The sequence below is a fragment of the Tenrec ecaudatus genome, chromosome 13 (genome assembly GCF_050624435.1).
Source record: "Tenrec ecaudatus isolate mTenEca1 chromosome 13, mTenEca1.hap1, whole genome shotgun sequence".
NCBI classification, from domain to species: domain Eukaryota; kingdom Metazoa; phylum Chordata; class Mammalia; order Afrosoricida; family Tenrecidae; genus Tenrec; species Tenrec ecaudatus.
Genome location: NC_134542.1, coordinates 73,986,895 through 74,007,486, shown reverse-complemented (window position 1 = coordinate 74,007,486; position 20,592 = coordinate 73,986,895). Strand labels below are relative to the sequence as shown.

Sequence of the window (20,592 nt, the reverse complement as noted above, 5' to 3'; positions counted from 1 at the left end):
TTCACAGCAGAACCAACTCCCCAAATCTTTTGCATTGTCTTTGTAAACTTGCACTGATCTTTGTGACTTCAGTATTAAAAAAAAATAGAAAGTCTATTAAAATAAACAAGTTTCCTTTTGAAATTCTATTCTTACATCAAGGACAATACTGAAAGGAAGATTAGACCAATAATACATCTGGGGGCAGTATTTCCTGCACACCAGGCAATAGGGTCTAATCACAAACCCAAGACCACAGCAGGGAATTCCAAGCACACAGTATCTTTCATGGCATCTGATGAACTCTAGTGCAAAAGCATTGATTTGAAATGGAAAATATGGCTATTTCCCAAGGACACAATATTGACCTTGCCTGGAGCTAAATGACAGACCATGTGTACCTTGAGCTAGTTCTTCTATGCTTATTTAGAAGCCTTAGCCAGCTACTTGGAAAACTTGGAAGAAATGCAGGGATCTAAGATGAGGCAGTCTCGACTTGGTGGCAGTGAGTCAATGAGGCCAAGGCATTTTGTGTGAGGCCGAACCTTGGCATGCTTGACTGCGAGCTAGGAAGGGAGAGGTTTGCACGCACCTTGAAGTCCTTCCGAAGAACAGCCTGGCTGTGTACGTCTGAAAACTTTGCCATCGAAAACCCTCTGGTACCCAGTTCCTTCAGGACCCCCAGAGGCCTGCCATGAGTTGGTGTTGACTCGATGCCAGCTGAGAAGGAGGGCCCAGGAGTTATGGCAGCCACAACAAACGGTTCCCCAATGTGAGAACAAAGAGTGTCTGACCTTGTTATTTCCTCAATAGAACATGCTTACAGTTCAGGAGGCTGGGCACCCTTTTCAACGAAACCAAAAATATGGGATCAAAGTCACATCCAACTGCTCTGTTTGAAAACAAGAAAGCAAAGCCACAAGGCCTCCGGACTATTTTTTCCTTCCTATTAAAAAAGTGGAACATACTAAATAACCTGGCCCTTCCTGAGACTGAGAGTCAACATTTCTTGCTCCCTGTTCCTGCACCCCCTGCAACCACCACCTAGGGCAAATGTAGACTACTCTCCAGGGTCCCTTTGGGGCAAAAGGAGATTGAAAAATGAAGCACAGCTGGCAGACTCCTGCTTGAAGGCTGATTGACAAGATGGCAGCAATCTGGAAATAAAGGACTGCAGTTCCCCACTCACAAACCTTTCCTGAGAAACCGGCCCTGCCCCTTCTCAAAGGCACTGTGAGTGTCAAGCAGACTCTAGCTGTCCCCGTTTGCCAAGGTGGAGTGATGAGAAGAAGCAGGCACCCTTGCCGGGGGTGAGATGGCCGGAAGAAGTGCCAGCCCGGGCTAGCCTGAGTCTAAATGTATGTGCGGGGACCATAGTTAGAAAAGGCAGCCACACAAAAAACCCTGCTCGCTTTTTAACATAAGGATTTATCATTTTTGCGCAATTGTGGGGGACAAAAACACCAGTGGGCAACTAAAAAAAGAAGCGTTAATGTTTTACAGGGACAGCAGTAGCCTGTACTTGTGGAGGTCCATCTGTCATTCATTGGGGCTGAGGCTGTAACAATGGTTGTACATAGCAATGTATGAGACACACTTCTTTTCTTGTCTTTCTAACGGTCATTTTATTGGGGGTTCTTACACCTCTTATGACAATCCGTGTATCAATTGTATCAAGTACATATGCTGCCTCTCATTATTTTTATAAAGATTTACTTTCTATTTGAACCCTTGGTATCAGCTCCTCTTTTGTCCCTCCTGCCCCCTTCTTGTTACCCCTTTATTAGATGATAAATTATTATTGTTTTCATGCCCCACACTCCCCATGGATGCTGTTGTTCCTCTCTCTAGGGGTGGGTAGGTGGGGTGGGTAGGTGGGATGGGTGGGTAGGTGGGATGGGTGGGTAGGTGGGGTGAGTGGTGGCGGTATGGGTCTGTCAATCAAGATTTTCTAGGCCACCTGGTTATGGTGCATACATATAATGCATTTTATTTTTTGATTGCATTGTTACAATATTAATAACTATATTTGGAACCATCTCCATTTCCTGCTAGATCTTTACTGATAATCATAATCCTCTATATCTTCTACTTGAAACAACACTGTCATCTTCCCAAGAGCACTTCAGTGTCTCCAAAAATGAAGATCAGAGGGCTGGAGGCTAAGAAACAGTCGGTAATGAATTATGAGTGACCAAAGCCAGGGAGGCAGCGCAATAGGACAGAAAGAAAACTCGACTGTGAATCAGGCTTCTTTTTGACTTTGTCACCAGCCAGCTTGGGCAAGTTAATTCACCTCTTTGTGCTGTCAGCATGGTGTAAAACTAGTTATTCCACTTAACTTCAAAGGGTTGTTTGAAGGTCACATGAGATAATAGACTTGCAAATGCTGCGAAATGTATGAATCACCGCATTTAGTAGGCTGACTGAATACTCTAAATACAATACTGTATCGATGATTAAATGTAAGGGTGAAAGAGGAGATGAACACGCCGCTGTTGATCCTGGGTAAACGCAAGAAAAAGAGACTAAAGTTTAGTGCGAGCAAGGTGGTGGGGGGCGGGGGACTGGTTGTGTGGGAAAGATGACCTTTTGTGTTCAAGGGAAGAGGCGAATCGTGTAAGAAACAGGTCTGGACTAGGTTTAAAACCGCTTCCAGAGAATGTGTGCAGAGAAGCGGTCTGCTGGCTTGAGTAGCGAATGGAAGTAGGGGTGGGATGGGAAGGAGGGAAAACAGCGGAATCACTTGGAAGAGAGAGAGAGAGAGAGAAAAAACCAACACTGGATGAGAAAGAATAAGCGTGATGATTTCCTTCTAAGCAAGCACAGGAAGCGTGCTCAGGAGTTAACAGGGTGGAACTGTCCCTGTGGGTTTCTGAGGCTGTAACTCTTTATGGGAGTAGAAAGCCCAGCCATTGCCCCTCCATGTGGCTGGTGGTTTTGAACCTCTTTCCTCCCAGAGTAAAGCACAGAGTGTAGCCCAACCTATAACCATACACCAACAGAGCTGCCGTACAACAATGGGTCTACTTGTACCCAAAGTTCATGAAACATCAGTCCACAAGAATGTCCAGTGACACAATAGGATTTAATCTATTAATTACCTTGCGTGAAGCCAGTAAAGGTCCAATATCCACAGGTAGCAAAAAGCACACTGATCACTACAGAAATCAAGACAGACACATGGATGATACGAGACCACTTGGCTACGGTGGGTTCTTCCAAAGAGCCGTAAACTAAGAAGCAATTATGGTGGCAAATAAACGCTACAATACAAAAAAAAAGTAAAGGAAAGAAAAATAGCACTATTAATATAAGCATCGGGATTTTCTTTTTCAGTTCTGAAATTTGCTCAGGGAGGTGCATGCCAAACCTATTAAAGAGGTTAGAAAAACTTTCTAACAGCTCAAAAATGAGAAAATTTATTCCCATCAGATTTCTGTGGCCCCGGCCTCTCTCCTAGATGTAAACCAGGCCTATTCAGCTCTCTGCTTTTCCTTTCCTGAGCGACCTTGCCCATCTTAAGGGACAGCTAAACAGCACCATCTTTGCAGCCAATAGCTTCCGATGCTTTCTTGGATGTAACTGAGTCGGAGCTTTAGACATCTGGCCAATTACTAACACTTTATGTGCTAGGTTTTGAAGAACTCCATAACACTTGCTGACTTCCAAGTGAAGGAACAAGATGTCTGTAATGAGTTCTGTGTGTAAGAAGGAGAGTTGTCCAAATTGGAAGCAATTTTTGTGATGAGTGAGGAAAAACTTGAGCTTAATTTTATGTTGGCACAACCTAGATCATCTGCTACCAATAGGAAGTCTAACATGAGGACATCTGCTGTCAGACACAAACATAGCACTTTTTTAGGTTACACATGTCTTTGTGTCAAAAAAGGGGCCTTTGAAACCATATACTTACCAAAGGACATAACACCAACCGCCTGAATAGCATTGGACTTTGCAAATACCCAGGCATCTTCTGTTTTTGGTCTAGAAGAAAAATCAGTTAATTTGGTGAATGATTAAAAAGATGCAAACACAAGTACACCAGAGAACATAACAATTAAACAAGGGCACACATTTAAATTGAGTATATTTTAAATGATATTAAATCTAAATGAGGATTCCTCATTAATTTGATTTAATCCATACAAGTTTCCTATGAATATCAATATTATCTCTTTACCCTCATCCTTTAAAATGCATCTCAAAGGCCCTGTTTTCACATACGTACAGTGCTCATTGATGCTTTTTATAGATGTGTTTATTTACTCATCAATTAACAATAAATATTTATTATGCACTTACCAGTTGGGATACTCATATTATTTTCAAATAAACTACCTTCTGTACTCCTTGAGCTCATTTATTCCTAATTCCACCTTCGAGATTCCCCTTATGTCAGAGGAATTCATAGTCAGCACTTCGGCATAGCAGTCAAGAGCAGTGGTTCTCAACCTGTGGGTCGCGGCCCCCTTGGGGGATGAACAACCCTTTCACAGGGTTCGCCCAATTCATAACAGTAGAAACATTATAATTATGAAGTAGCAATGAAAATAATTTTATGGTTGGGGGTCACTACAACATTAACTGTATTAAAGGGTCGTAGCATTAGGAAGGTTGAGAACCACTGCTCTAGATGGTAAAGTAACTTGTCAACTGTCCATATAAGTACAGAAATTGAGATGTGTCTTTCTTGTTCTGTCCATCCCAATATCTCCTCCACACAGAACTGTCAGTAGCCTATAATTTTCATCTGTGAAAGTAGGTGCACTTTAAATAATTTAAAGCATCCCGTCCACCCGCACTCCCCCCGCTGAGGAAGTACAATGTTTGCTGGCTTGTAGGTCCATAGGGATAGATCTACAAGATTAACTCAGCAATAGTGAAGATGTAGTACCAAGATGTTCTTCTGCCCCTTCTAGGAAGTAGCTGTGTGTTCTTAGTCAAGCCACTTAACTGCTCAGTGTTTCACTTTCTGCTGTGTAAGATGGGGTGGCAATAAACCCAAACCAAACTGCTGTCAACAAATAAATTCTGACTCCTCGTAGCAACTCTCCAGGACAGAAAAGAACGGACCCATAGCTTCCCAGGTTGTCATCTTTATGGAACTAGACCGCCACATTTTCCCCCAGAGCCTTTGCTCACCTCAAACTGTTCACCTTGAAGCTAGCTTTTGCGGATGTAGCCATTCAGTCACTGTGGGGGATAACAAGATTACTACTTCACTCATGATCAATTGTGTGGATTATATCAGCTAGATATGTCAACTCTTTGGAAGAGAGCTTGGCACATGAAAGAACAAGCATGTTTATGTTAAAAGAGTACAGATAGATTGTCCCTTTGAAGTGTGGGTGCTGAGACTGTGTCTCGTGAACTGTGGGCATGTTCTCCAGGGGGTCAGTCCCTGGAGAAGGACGCCGTGTTTAGTAAAGGAGAGGGTCAAGAGGGTCAATGAAACAGAAGAGTCTCCATAAGATAAGTTGATACAGTGGCTGCAGCTATGAGCTCAAACACAGCAACACCTGTGAGGGTGGTACAGGGCCGGCGGTGTTTTGCTCTGTGGTGCCTAGATCACTACGCATCAAAATTGGGTAGAAAGCACTTATCTTATGAGCCCTGGTGGTGAAGTGGTCATGCATTGGACTGATAACTGCAAGGTCAGCAGTTCAAAACCACCAGCTGCTCCTTGGGAAAAAAAAGAAGCTTTCTACTCTCCTAGAGAATTATACTTTTGGAAACTCAGCGGGCCTCTTCTACCTTGTCCTATAGGGTTGCTATGAGTCTGAATGAGACTATTATGCATGAACATTAATATGATGAACCCCAAAGAATAAGGATTCTAGGAAGCAGGAAGGCACTAGGTGCTTAAAATACAAGTGAGAAAATCTAAAGATTTAAACTTGCTTATTTCATCGGGTTGTTATTCATTCTCTACTTACAAAGATACAAAACAGTGCATTTTTTTCTGGTTAAAATTTGTTATGCTTATGAATTAGGTCGTCTTTCTTTTTCAAAGAGGAAAGTGCTACAGAGGGATTAGCTTCCCGGGAGGTTAGCTTGCAGGGATGCGTGCTTCCATTCCTACAGCTTTTTGAGTGGAAGCTGCTGCCACCTGCTGCCTCTGCCCCACTTACTGCAGTGGTGATGCTGTCCATATGGACAACGCAATTTTTCCATAATCCTAAAAAGTCATTTAGATCAGGCAGCACTAACATTTGTGGAGATATGAAGATTGTCATCTTTTGTATAGGTTTTATATGATTTTCCTGTTGGGGATTTTGCACATGAAGGATTGTGTGTGTGTGTGTGTGTGTGTGTGTGTGTATGCTTTGTTTTTCTTCCCGAGTACAGCTTGGGACAGTGCTCTATTTTTGGATCTTAGATAATAATAAAAATGTAGGAATTTCAGTTTTTAGTACATTTTCTCCCCCATTTGACTCCTTACTTATATGACCAGATAAAAATGGAGTGTGAAAAAGTAGTAGATATACTTTTGGCTTTTCTTCGTTTGTGTTAAAAGGTGACTTTTAAAGATGGTAAGTGCCTAAAAAGAGATGTAATAGATAAGAAAAAGCATGTGTCCAAATATAGATAAAGAGATATTGACTATGGCTTTCCGATCATTTTTGAAAATAGCCTGGATTGAGTTCTAGAAATAAGCGATTCCCTAAACAACTAGACCCTCAGAAGAAAAGAAGAACATTCTGGTATATTTTGTGAAGTTGCTGTAACATTGACACCCAGGCGGAATAAGAATGCGAATTCATAGTCTGTTTTGACTTAAAACACAGGTGCTAAAAGTATACACTGTGGGTGGGTTCCATAAATACGCAAAAATGTTGACCACCTCCTTTGATAGTTTAAAAAACAGCACCCACAGTCATGTAGGCAATTCCGATGCAGAGAGACCCTACATGTGGTGTGGTGTGCGGCAAATCTTCCTGAGAAGGTGCTGTGCCGTTCCATCGAGTCTGTGCCGACGCCGGACCATCCTCCGGCCAACAGGACGCCCACCACCCGGTCCTCTGCCGGCCTGACAACTGTTCTCACGTGTGAGCCCATTGTTCAGCCACGGTTCAATGCATGCTCGCCAGGGACTTCCTCTGCTTCACCAAGCAGGCTGTCCTTTCCAGGGACTGGCCGCTCCTGACAACATGTCCAGGAACAGATAGTCTGGATCATTTCATAATTGATATCAAACTGCAATCCATGAACAAGAGCACTTTGCCCCTAATATCAAAGTTGAAAAGTTAAAAAGGTGGGCAGATTTTGCAATCATACTAGTTAATACTGTATTATTGTTTCAATACAAAAGAACATAATAAAAATACAAAAGAATATACAGGAATGATTCAAAGCAGCATAAATAAATGACTATAACAATATTAACACAGCCAAGCAAAAATGTTCTTTCCTTCATCTCCACCTTTTGAGGCCTGCTCCGGGGTTATTTGAGGCACTGATTCAGAAAGTGCACTGATAGGCCCCTCTGCTCTAGTCTCTTCGATATGGCGTTCCACTGCGCTTTCAGCTCTCGAGTTATACTGATTTTTAATTTATAATCCCAGTTTTAAATATGAGAAGAATGAACACCCACAAATGACAGGATAAGACAAGTAAGGTAAGAAATATTTGAAAAAGAATGCGGTGTTGAGGGACTTCCAGGGAAGGGGTACATAAACCAAGGTGCTACGTGCTTACACACTGAGTGCCGGTCAGTGTTCCGCTCTCAGCACCCACTCTGCAGCCTGTAAAAGACTTAAAGGCTGGTTAAACCCAAAGGTGCAGTTCTTCTCTGTCCTGTAGGGTCACTGTGAGCTGGACGGCCATGGGCTGGGAGGCAATACAGACAGAGACTACTAGCTGGATCCTGCAAAACCGGAGCACAGCATGAGAAGAGTGAAACACAAAAAAAGCGAATCAAAAATGCACAGCTATGGAAGGTGTGAGGGCAATTTAGAGTGTTGAAAATGCACGGCTTCAGATCAATATGCCTAAATATTTTGAAGATCTACACTTTTCTTCAAATTATGCAGTGAACTTTCAGAAACCAATGGATACTTCTTGCTACATGTTTCAGAGGTGAGGTTGACTTGCAAGCTTCTTGATAAGAAACATTCTGATTCTCTTTGTGCCCGGTGGGGAAGCTGTGCCATCTTATAACGACACTGGGACGTCTTCATGGTCACAGAGGAGGCTGAGCTCTGACAGACCCTTCTGGGCTGCACAACATCGGATGCTCTCTCTGTTGTACCAAACTCGCACCCAGTCATTCATTGACAATGTGCTGCAGAGACCCCACAGGACAGAGAGGAACTTTTTTGTTAAGTGACAACAATACTTCATTTTCTTCTTTTAGGTAGCTAATAACTATACTTATAATCCAATACACAATTAATCCAATATTTGCATTGCTGGAGAAGCAGAAACACGGATGAGTCAATGATGGAGTGGCTTAGATGGAGGAAGGCTGGTAAGAGTACTAAATGTGACAACACCGCCTAACAACAACACCAAATACTTTTTTGCATCTTGGTTTTTAGGTCTGCTCCTCGGGTTCTTTGGGGGAGCTGATCCAGAATTAGGTAGACCACATCAGCCCTCAATTATTATTTTTTAGCAGTTTCAGTTTTATTGGCACACAATGTACGTATCATGCGATCCAATAGTTCAATTGTTCTATCATGTCAAGGAGAATTGTACAATCGCTACCATGTCTGTTTTAGAACACCTTCCATCCCCGTGGTTAAGTCTCCTTTAAAATGCATCGTGCACAGAGTGGAACTTCTCCTCGGGGGTTCTCAGGCTGTGCATCTGAGGGGAGCAGAAGGCTCAGCTTTCTCTGGCAGAGTGGTTGCTGAGCTCAAATGGCTGAACTGGTGGTTGACAGTCAAACACATACATGACATCGGGGCACCCTATTTATTGCACAGTGCATTATTTCTGGCCTCATTTTGAGACAACAAATTGGAACTGCCTGCTACTCCGTTCCTAATAAAGGTGAAGTGATACTTGGGGAAATCTCCAAGTTCATGTAATTTGCACTGTTTATATGTGTCTTTGGATCAAAAGACATCATGTGAAGTATAACTTGACCTAAATATTTAGTACAGAGCAAACGACTTTGGATGAAGCCTGAGTGCACATCCTCTAGTTAGGCTAGCTAACATTACATTCAAATATCCTGATTTTTTTTATGGGTGGGTAGAATGAAGATCAGTATATGGCATAAAACTAACTCAAAACTGGAGCTGATAGGGGACAACTGGTATCATTTTTGAAGCATCAGGTTAAATATACCCTGAAACAAGCCTAGCACTTGAGCCTACCAAAATGTGTAATAGAAATATCTGGGGAAAGGAAATAAATAGACTTCTAAAATTTTTTTTAAATAGGACAGTGCATTGTTGATAAAAATTTCATACGGATTGCTTTGCTGTCTTCACAGACCAAATCCTTATTTCCCGACTCTGACAAATATTTTTAAAAAGAATGAACACTTTTCTTATGCTGACACATCACAAGGGCAGGGACTGTCTAGCCTGTGGGCCATACCAGCTGACACCGGACTCTTCCCAAGGAGAAGCAGGTCCAGCCATCACATTAGGGGTGAGTTAATGAAATGTGTGAATGAGGGGATCCATGCAAATGGCCAGAGGGGGGGGGGCTCAAAGGTTCCCTGTCCTTGAAGTTCAGATGAATATTTAATTAACCACTTGTAAGACGTTTGGAAGCAGTGGTGGCTGAGCAGTTTAATTCATTTCGTAAAATTTTCTCAATTGGGATTCTTGGATTCTGGCATTTCATCCTGTTTTGAAAGACAACCTCCTCTTTATTCTTACAACAGCTGAGTAGAAATAAGGCCAAACAGTTAGAAGCAAGCTCTACCGAGTATATCTCCTGTCTTCACAGACTTATGAAAACAGGCTGCAGAGTGACTGCTTCTCATCCGCAGAACATCAGCCCTCTGCTCAGGAGGATCAACTAACTTTGTCTCTCCCTGCCACCTGTCCAAACCCTTTCCTGCTAAACACACACACCTTCCAAAGCACACACTCTCCGCAAAGCCTGCGTTTTTGTTAAGAGCGCCTCCTCGCATATTCACCTCTTCAACTAGACCCATCTAAGAGTTAAGTGCTCTGGCTGGTGAACAAACAAAGGCTCAGCATTTCCTGTCACAGTGCAAGCCATTAATGACACAGACCTCCTGCTTCCCCTAGCGCTGTCATGAGATGACAGCTCTCTGCTGCTTCCTAGCTCCCAGCTCACTCTATTTTGATTTTGTTTTACTGGTTCACATGAAAACATTAAAGTGATTCAGAAAAAAAAATCCTAGAAATCACTCACGTAACAGAACGGATCCATTATTTTAGAATACACTTTAAAAAAATAGAAGCTGATCTTGACTTAACAATTTACAAAACATTTTGTATTGATTGTCATCAACACATCATTTTTTATATGAGCGGTGCCTGGCGTCTCAAACGTCATCGATATTTCATTTCTGGCATCCGAGACACCAGCCTCTTTTGACTCCGAGTTTGTCATCTATTGTCTTCTTTTCTCTCCTGACTCCAGCTCCTCCGTCGCCTCTGAAAGGTGACAAAGCTGCCAACTTCCTCTATGATGACTGAAAGGCAATGAATGAATTGGGTAGGCAGTATTTCACTCGTTGAATATATTGAGAAGTTATTAGAAATTGTTAGAGGTTTGTTTTTTTTTTGAAATTGCTAGAGTTTAATGAAGTCTTTCGTTGCTTCCTATTGTGGTTTTCACAAAGTAGAATGAAATGAAAATATAATATGTTTGGGTTGACAGAAAGCCATTTCATGCCGTGAACCCCAGATGACTATTTTCCGTCAGGCTTGGAGTTGGAGGTAGTCTTTCCACCTCGTGCCTCTTCTTTGCAGCCTTGTCTCCAGCAGGCTCTCTTTAGACCTCACGCTTGTATTTCCAAAACACCTGGTGATTTTCCTTACTACCCCTACCCCACTACACATGAACCAAAGCAAAAGATCCAAATATTAGAAACTTGTGATATTTCTACAAGATTTGTTTATTTTCTGATTCTGTCAATAACTTAAAAAAAATCCATGTTCCTATATGTTTCCATAGCGTTCTGTTAAAAATTTTATTGATGAGTGATTTTATTGTGATTGCTTGTATGTGGTTATCCACATGTGCCTACTCTCACCCCATCAGATGTAAGAAATCCACAGAAAGGCACTTGGGTGTATACATTTATCTTTGCAGCACCAGTACCTAGGTGAGTGACTGATCCAGTAGACATTAAGTATGTGCTTACTGCGGGACTAGCTGGTGCTTCCTTTTGTGGCTCAGTTCTTGACTCTCTAGTCAAGCTGGGATCCTTGGAGTCATAGTGCCTGCTGCCTCGTTGTCCTCATGCAGTCACTAAGTCCCACTGATTTTTCAGCTTAAAATCACATGAATTTCCTCTGGCCTCATTTCTACCAGCTTTGCCATCACCAGCTAGAGCTTTTCCCTAGGTACCCCTGATCTATCTTTGCCTCCACAGCAAGACAAGTCCCATCAGAATGCAGACCTGATCGCTTTCTTAAGAACTTTCAATGGCCCATCGACTCAAGAACAAATCCAAGTTTCTTAGCACTGCACATAAAGTCTTTCTTGCATCTTTGTCATTGCCAACCTCTCTGGGCTCATTTCCTTTCATAGGCTAGTTGGACTGTCAGTTCAACATCCTTCAAATGCTAGTCATTTCCTAAACAAAGAAATCACACAGCTGGTGGTGACTGGGTGAGGAGAACTTTTTTCTTCCAGTAGTATTTCATAAGAGACAATCTGGAAACATGACAGATGCTAAAACTATGGTAAAATTAAGCTAGAGGAACACCATGTAAACAGGATGCCAGCCAGAGACTGGTGGAACCCCCGAGATTGTGGCTGTAGTCACCCTTTAGGTCTGGAAATGAATCCACTCCTATGGCTCAAATTTAGCTAAATGGTCGACAAGTCTATACGGGGAACAATAACACTAGAGAGACATACACATTTTAGAATAATCAACCATTTGAGATCAAACAGGCAGCATTTACCTCCAGACAAAGTTCAGAAAGGTTAGTAAAGAAGGGGAATAGTTCACCTTGTGGGTATTGCAATCAAGGACATGAAACAAAATGCAAATGAATTATTGAATGGAAAATTGATCTACTCTGTAAACTTTCACATGATTCATAATAAAAAGTTAAGAAAAGAAAAAAAATTGTCAAGGAAGACATCTTTATTTTTATATAGTAGGCCCTTCAACTACTGGCAAGGTATCCTTGCCTTTCAAGTCTTTCCATGTGTGAAAACCTTGAACTTTATCATTAAAGATTATGTGTTCTATGGCACACGCATCACCTCTAGGCCTCACAAGTTTGTGCCAACAAATAGCTTCCACTGTCGCTTTTTGACTCACGCAATTCCTACTTATTTTCAGATCATATCTCTTCCGGATACATTGCCTTCCTGCAGAGTTTGGGATAGGGGTTCTTCTGTTTCCACAGCACCCTTCCTTTAGTTCTGTTATTATGACATAAGATGCTCTGTCAAGCGTTTATTCCCCTCTCTGTCCATGAGTTCTAGGAATCTGGGGACAGTGATTGTACTTTCTTCACTCTGATAACCTCAGAGGATTGACTGGCATCTGTAGACAGTTAATAAAGTTTATCGACTGTAATAATAGATTATTCTAGTTTGCTTTTTGGTTGTGGATTTGCACTAGTGATTCTTGGGGCTTATAACTGGAAATAGCAGCCAAGTAAGAGATTTTATTAAGACTGTCATTTATTTTTTTAAATATTGATCGGTGGAACGAGGACTTAATATTTAATAGTCTAGGCCTTCCTACAGTTCCATGACACTTAGAGTCACAGGATTAAATAATTGTCCTTTAAACTTTATTGTGTTGCAGCCTTTTTCCAATTATGATGTTGCTTTTTGTAAGCAATGTAGCCCTAAGAATCCAAATCCAAATCCATTGCCATCTAATCTATTCTGACTAATAGTGACCCTATAAGACAGAAAGAAGAGCCATTCCTTATGGTTCCTAAGGCTATAAGTCTTTAGGAGAAGAGACAGCCTCATCTTTCTCCCATGGATCTGTTGGTGGGTTCAAACTGCTGACTTTATGATTAGCAGACCACAGGTAACTCACTATGTCATCCCCCTAAGAATCTCAACCCAAACCTGCTGCCATTGAGTTGATTCTAACTCAAAACCCTAAGGGTAGGAGGAGTCTAATGGCATTTTAGGGAATGAGTTAGTGGAATTTACCAGCAAGGAAGCAATCTTAAGAATAAGTATCATCTGTATGGATTGTTAAAAGAGCTGTACAAGTCCCCAATATTAATTTTTTAAAAGAAGAATATGTATCATAGTTGCTAGATATTTTCACATGGAATCTCTTTGGTCTCAAGAGAATTGTTTTGTCCCCTTACACCAATATTTTGGTCAGTTAATCTCCAACGTAAATTAACTAAAACCAGAATGTACATAGTTGTATTCATTTTTTAACACATAATTCAGCACATTTTAGTCTATTTGTTTTGTTGATTTCTAATTATGCTGGACAATTGGCCACATGATGTGATAAAAGAAAATGCAGGCCCTATTCCTGTGGAGCTAAAAACAATAAGACAAAATAATATTGTTTATGAAAATACATAAAAGAAAAATGATAATTTAACAAACAAAAGTTTTAAAAACCTCAAAATCACTGCCATGCAGTCAATTCCCCTGACAGTGAACCTGGAGGAGAGGGTAGATCACCACCTGTGGGTTCTCAAGACTGTAACTCTCCATGGGAGGAGAAAGCCCATTTTTCTCTGGAGGAGCAGCTGGTAGATTCAAACTGCTGGCCTTCCAGTTAGCAGCCGAGTGTGCAACCATTATATCATCAGAGCTACTGAATTTAACAAATATCACCATCAAAAATATCTGTATTGATCCCTTCTCACTTCCCGTAGAGAAAATACAAACTTTAAATGACATATTGTGAAGCATATTCAAGATCTGCCTCCACGCTGCCTATCCGACTCATGGGTAATGGCCTCCACTCTGGAGAAACAATCGAAGTTGCTGGGTGTGAATGCTCAACTTCTTCCAACGGTCCCGGACTGTACTCCTTCCTCTTTCCCTCTTCATGTTCCTCTCCCATCGAGAGGAAGGAGCGCACCAGCTCCTTTCCAAGGATTCCCCCCTAACTAGATCCGAACTCCTTCCCTTTCAAGATATCGTGGGTGGTTTTCAGTCCTGTCTTTTGACTTGGTCTCCAATGTGCTCGTTATTTCCTAGAGCAAATGTATTGTAGTGCTTTCATCTCTCAAACTACAAGTATGTCATGGTACGTCCATTCATTGATGTTCTCCTAAAACAGTGCTATGTGCCCAGTCCTTTCTCTGCTGTTCACTCACTTAATTCTGTGCGCCCTGTCTTCTGCTGTGCCATATACCACATGTCACCAGGAATGGATGGCTACTGTTTTCACTAGACACTAGCAACCTTCCCTTCCATGGGCATCAAAGCCTTGTGCTTAGTGGGGTTGCCTCTCTTCTTTGCTCCAACACCAGCTACAATTACAGAGTCAGGACGGTCATGGTCATGGGTCTCCTTGGAGTCGACCAGATTTAATCTGGGTAGGAGATTTGAGGAACTCTTGAAAAGAAAGTTCTCTTTCTTTTTACTGCTTGGACCTGGATGACTTGCAGACAACATGCATCTTGCCAACACAAGAGGAAAGGCTTTCAGAATCTAGAGCTAAAATAGGGAAATGTGTCAAGAGATGAAGGAATGAAAAATTGTCTCACTGATTGACTTCTTAAATTCAACAATACCTGATGACAGACCTGACCTTGAACTACTCGGTTGTATGGGTTAATAATTGTTATTCGTAAGCTAGTTTAGGTTCTGTGACAATTGCCATTCACAACAAAAAGTGCAAAAATTTACACTTGATCAAATAATCTGATACAATTTATCGTTCCCTTCACCTTTCTTCTGGCTTTACTCATTTTATGACCATTTATTTGATCCCTTTTGGTTCCTTTTTATGTATAACATAAAAATTACATAATTTCCAGATTAAAGGGGTAAAGTATAAAAATATGTATTGAGATTCCCGAGGAAGACACACTTCTTTGCCTAAATATCACTCAAAAGCATACACACATTTCAGAACTGTGCTTAGAATGCCACATTAGTGACTAAAATAGAATAAAAGAGATATCAGATAAAGTTATAATTGTTGTAAATTTGGAGTATGGTGCTATTATTCCCTTTCTGAATATAAAGTATTGAATATTAATAAGGCACAATATGAAGGCTTTCACAATGATAATGCATCAGATTCTAGTTGGGAAAATATTAGAGAAAAGGGGAGAGCCGTGTTATTGCATTTTGAGACTAGCACACTTTCTGCAAAGCAATTAAATTGCCTTGCCACTTCAGTTTTTAGAAAGCAAAAGGTTATAAAATACAATAAAACTGAACATTATTTCCAAAAAAAAGGAAATTTATTGGGCTGTGAGATATTTGAAGTCATATCAAGAAGCAGGATTTATGGAGCTGTGAGTTATGGAAAAGGAAATTGAATTGTGTGCTTTCTTTTTAAAAGACAACCAATAAAAGGTGTTTCCATAGTAACAAGGTCAATACCAGTAGCCATCACAGACGGTCCTCTTTTCAGGTCGTGGGTTTAAAGCTCTTTATCAAATGCCACTTTAAAAGCTCTAGGAAAAGGTCCAGCTTTTCTGATCACCCATCTGAACAAGAATGAAGAAAAATCCACGTGGGATATTGAATTTCTCATGTTTTATGGATCATAAGCACTCATGGCGGTCGTGTTTTCAGGAAGCAGCCTGCCTGACTAGCTACTATGCCAACCAAGGATCGTGGGACTTGATTCATGTGACTGTGCTTGCGAACACACAGAAGTTGTTTGCAGTAGGATTCAAACGGAAATAAAAGATGGCACAATGTTTTTTTTAAAATTCATTGAGCATTTAAACACTGAAAGGGTTACATAAACAATTCCTGTAAATTAGAATATTTCAGCTTCAGAGAAAACATATCACCAGAGACGAAGGGCGAGCAGATACAAGCCACCTTCTGGTTGTGACAGAAAGGCCTCTGTGGTTATTCAATTCATTCTTTTAACCCACCAGGAAGACTCCTCTTCCTTTCTGTTGTGTCAAGAAACACTGCCTTCTATGGTAGGCATCTGTATAGCTCTGTTTTTTCCAGTAAACTAGAAACCCCTTTAACAGAGATATTCTATATCTCTTGTATCCATGATAGTTGCTCACATAGCATTCTGTATATAAAAGATATTACCAAGAAATGAGTGGAGAATGAATCACATAGAATAATCAAACGACTATAACCAAATGTATCTCCTTGTTTGTTATCAGAAATATACCATTATCCAATATTAGAAACAAGGTGTAAATTAAAAATGTATACTTATGATTTTAATTTCTTGAAACCAAGAGGCTCTTTAACCTTTTGCACACGTGAGTCACAGCTGACCCCAGACCAATGCTGCAGAAACTCCATAGGTGATTTTTTTTAAGTAACCCAGACGATTCTAATGTCAACTAAGCATCGGGACCATTGCTTTGACTGCTTTAGCTACTTCTACTGGGGCCCAACTCATGGTTAATTTATTGACCTTACTCTTTCAACTTAGTATCTGCTTCTTTTTTTTCAGTGTCGCTTCATTTGCACTAAATAAACTATATTTTTAAAGCTTTTTAAAAAGTAAAATGAATGAATTATTCCCCAGACTCATTTTTCATTTAGAAAAAGCTTCAACGAAAATAGTTTGGTCTTATACAATCAAAATTATTGCCAAATCTATTACGTATTGTCTTCTTTTTAGGACACCTATTTTCTTTTCTCTCTCTCTCTCTGAAATCCACTTGATGATGACTCAGTGTACCCTACATGGTAAAATTGCCCCTGTGTGTTTCTGTAACTCTTCACGGGAGTAGAAAGCCTCATCTTTCTTCCATGAAGTGGCTGGTGGTTTCGAACTATTGGTTTTGTCGTTAGCAGCCCACGCATAACCCACTATGCCATCAAGGCTCCTTCTTTTATTAGCTTTTGGCTGCTGTGAATTCAGCTTTTGATAACCAGATATCTGCTCCAAAATCAAATCAATCATACTGCTATTAAGTGACACCAATCATAACAATATGATATAGGGTCTCCAAAACCGTACATTTTTAGGGGAGCAGATGGTCTCATCTTTCTCCCACAGACTGGTTGGTGTGACCCACCACTTACCTAACAGTAGTACCTCCAAGGTAAACATTAATAATAGAAGTAGAGAGGTATCAGTAGAACTGAGTACATGCTTCTGTGCTTTTTTTTTGTTTACATAATTTTTTACATCCTTTTATTGGGGACTCATACAGATGTTATCAGTCCACACCTACATCCATTGTTCCCAGCACATTTGCACAGATGTTGCCTCTGTGCTTTAGCATTAGCGCTCCCCTGGCTTCATTGCCTTTTACTACCTGGTCTCTCTGGAAAAAATAATACACATCTATTATAAAACCCAGATCACATTTGCCTTTCCCAAAAAGCCCTTTCTGATCTGGACCATTATGTGCAGGTTTCTTGGGCTCTGCCCCTGTCCTTGTCCCTCCTTAATACTCTACTTTGCTTTAAAAAAAATTAAGTCCCATCTACCTACTTTGGTTGTGAACAATTGCAGCTTTGGGCAAACCAGTACAGACTCAAGCATTTCCACCCCAAGGCACAGAAAGCTGCAGACAACAGGCACTCTGTAAACATGTGCTCAATGAAAGGACGCATGTCTGCACCACAGCGGACCAGATGCAATAACAAGACTCCAAGGACCAGGAGTAAAGGATCAAGTTAGCTGCGGAAATAAATTAACATGAATATGACAGACATTTAGCTTCTCTCTCTATTTGTATCCTTTTAAAATAGTTTTTTAAAAAAGGAAAGACCATTTCAAGTTCAAATAGACTAGATATTTCAAATTTACTTCTAAATGACCTTTACATATATTTTTGATATTTTCCTGGTAAATTAAGAAGTTTGGCATAAATATATACAGCAGACAATGACACAATTTGCATAACAACAATCAATCCACAGGAGAGTGTGCTTCTTGGGGACTGCAGGATCAGGTATAGCTATGTGCCGAGTTTTCCTCACATAGGGACCATTCATTGATGACTATCATGTCCCTGTCACTGCTCCAGAAAGTATGTCCTAAGTGAACTCATCCTTGTTTATTTAGGATAGAGAAAATATTTAAGGCATCATGAACACTCCATCATGGATTAATATATGCATTCAGAAAATATTTATTGTGTACTTCAAATCATTTTCAGCTAGTGTCATTTCAGCGTTTTCTCAGGGCTGTCCAGTCCTTACCTGGCGGATCTACAATAAATGTGTGAAAAGTAGAGTTTTGTTCAGTTGTGCCCATACTTTAAAAAAAGGGCAGAGTACCAATAACAAATTGTCAACATTTTACTTTACCCAATAAGGATATTAAGAACAAACAAACACTGCTGTCAGCTATCACCATCAATTTATAAAAGAAAATGTTTTAACACAAATAATTAAAGAATATAATCTTAGAAGGAGGAGCCTTGGTGGCATAGTGGTTATGTGATGGGCTGCCAACTGCAAGGTCAGCAGTTCAAAACCACCAGTCACTCCTCAGAAGAAAAACGAGGCTCTCTACACCTGTAAAGAGTTACAGTCTCAGCAACCCATGCAGTTCTATGTCCTCCAAGGCCACTATGAGTTGTAATCAACTGGATGACAATGAGTTGAATATTAGCAGGGACCCTTGGTGACACTGTTGGGTAAGTTTAGAACTGCTGATAGCAAGAGCGGCACTTCAAACCCATAAGTCACTCTGTGAGAGACCGACGAAGCTCCCTGCTCCCTGACAGGCTCACATCCTCCAAACCCCTAATATAGGGTCTTTATGAGTTAGAATCGACTCAATGCCAGTAGGGGCCTTAGAAGAGTACTCAAATATACTTAAACTATAGTAAAAAACAATGCATTTAGCGCGATTTATACTTTAGGCCTACACCAGTGAAACTTAATTACGAAATAATCCCATTTCCAGGGGAGATATAGAAATTCCATCCGTCTACCATTTTCCCTCTCGCATTCTGCTTTATACCCATTTCTCACTTTTCAAGACCTCTCTTTTTTATGCTAATTCTCAGGGCGGGTCATTAAAATAATAAGTAAACTTGGTTTTAATCTCATCAAATAAACAAGGGCCATCTGAAAAGTTCAAGTCTTCGAAGCTATAATTATTTCAGTCCATTTTGTGCAGCACTAGAGAACAATGATGGATCTGATACAATTGCATTTTATCCCTGCCTTTATAATGTCATATAAGTATCATTGTGAAGGTTTATATCGAAGGACCAACAAACGCAAAAATAAAACTTACATGTGTGGACCCAAGGAAACTGCCCTTGCCATTACAATTCCAAGAATCAGAGTTGTTAAAATGGTGGAAATAAATGATATCTGCAAAAGAAAATTGAAAGATACTGTCAATTGAGAACAGATGATTTTATTTAAAATATTAGGCCCCTCATTAATTACATGATATGAATTTATTAATAGATTGTGTAATTCAACAAATTAGTATTTTTTCTTATGAATTTGCGTTGATTATCTCTAGCCTCTATAACCTCATATCAAACCAGAACCGTAGTTCTCCCTGCCCCCCCCAAAAAAAAGAAGAAAAAGACAATTGAAATCTTTTAACTTGGATTTCAATTTTTAGTGGCTTTCTGCTTAGAATATACAAGGGGTGACTTGCACTTTTTCTATCACAGATTCTCCTGTCTCTATCTTTTACACACGCACACACACACACACGCACGCACCCACGCACACACTCGCCCCTGCTCTGCAGCTATCAGAGTATTTGCTATATGGCTTTGTCCTTTGGTTTGGATTTTTGGGTCTGTTTTGCCCCTTCCTCTCTTTGTCACTATTACAACTGGTTAAAGACAACTGGTCTCTCTGTGTGTCTGTGTACTCCTTACTGACTGGACATCTGTGTTTACATTCTTAGTTTTTTTTAAAATAATGGATAAGCGCATTTGAGATTAGTTTTTTCTGGTGAGAAAGTAAAATCATATAAATTTGTGTTTATTTTATATGGAAGACCAACAAAGGCAACAATAAAACTTACATGTGTCAACCCAAGGACACTAGCCTCGCTCTGAGGTTGTTGGTCTTTAATTTACACAAAGTCGCACAGCTTAAAACTCCGAGTGATTCAAACAAGCAGCCAAATCCAGATCCTGGTTCTTGTTAACAACTCAACTTTGCCCTTAGGGGAATTTACTTAAATACTTCAGCCTGACACATTGAATTGACATTTAGGAAAACTATTTAGGTGTTAATAATAAAATCACTCGCTTCTCCTCCCACCCCAACCCCCCCATCCATGAATTTCTTGACATCTGTTCTCAGATGATAATATTTATATCTACATTTAATAAGTCAATGGAAATTAGTAAATCATTAGGTAATTCATAGAAACAAAACCCCTTTTTGCTCTAC

General features: G+C 40.4%; 1 protein-coding gene across 1 annotated transcript in view; it reads right to left on the bottom strand.

Moving 5' to 3' along the window:
- Window positions 1-20,592, bottom strand: part of SLC38A11 (solute carrier family 38 member 11) — a 42,981-nt gene that overhangs the window by 14,989 nt on the left and 7,400 nt on the right. The window contains exons 3-5 of the mRNA XM_075530001.1: window positions 19,463-19,542; window positions 3,896-3,966; window positions 3,084-3,245 (exon numbers count right to left, since the gene is read on the bottom strand). Of these exons, the coding sequence (XP_075386116.1) occupies window positions 3,084-3,245; window positions 3,896-3,966; window positions 19,463-19,542 (313 nt within the window). The remainder of the gene's footprint in view (window positions 1-3,083; window positions 3,246-3,895; window positions 3,967-19,462; window positions 19,543-20,592) is intronic.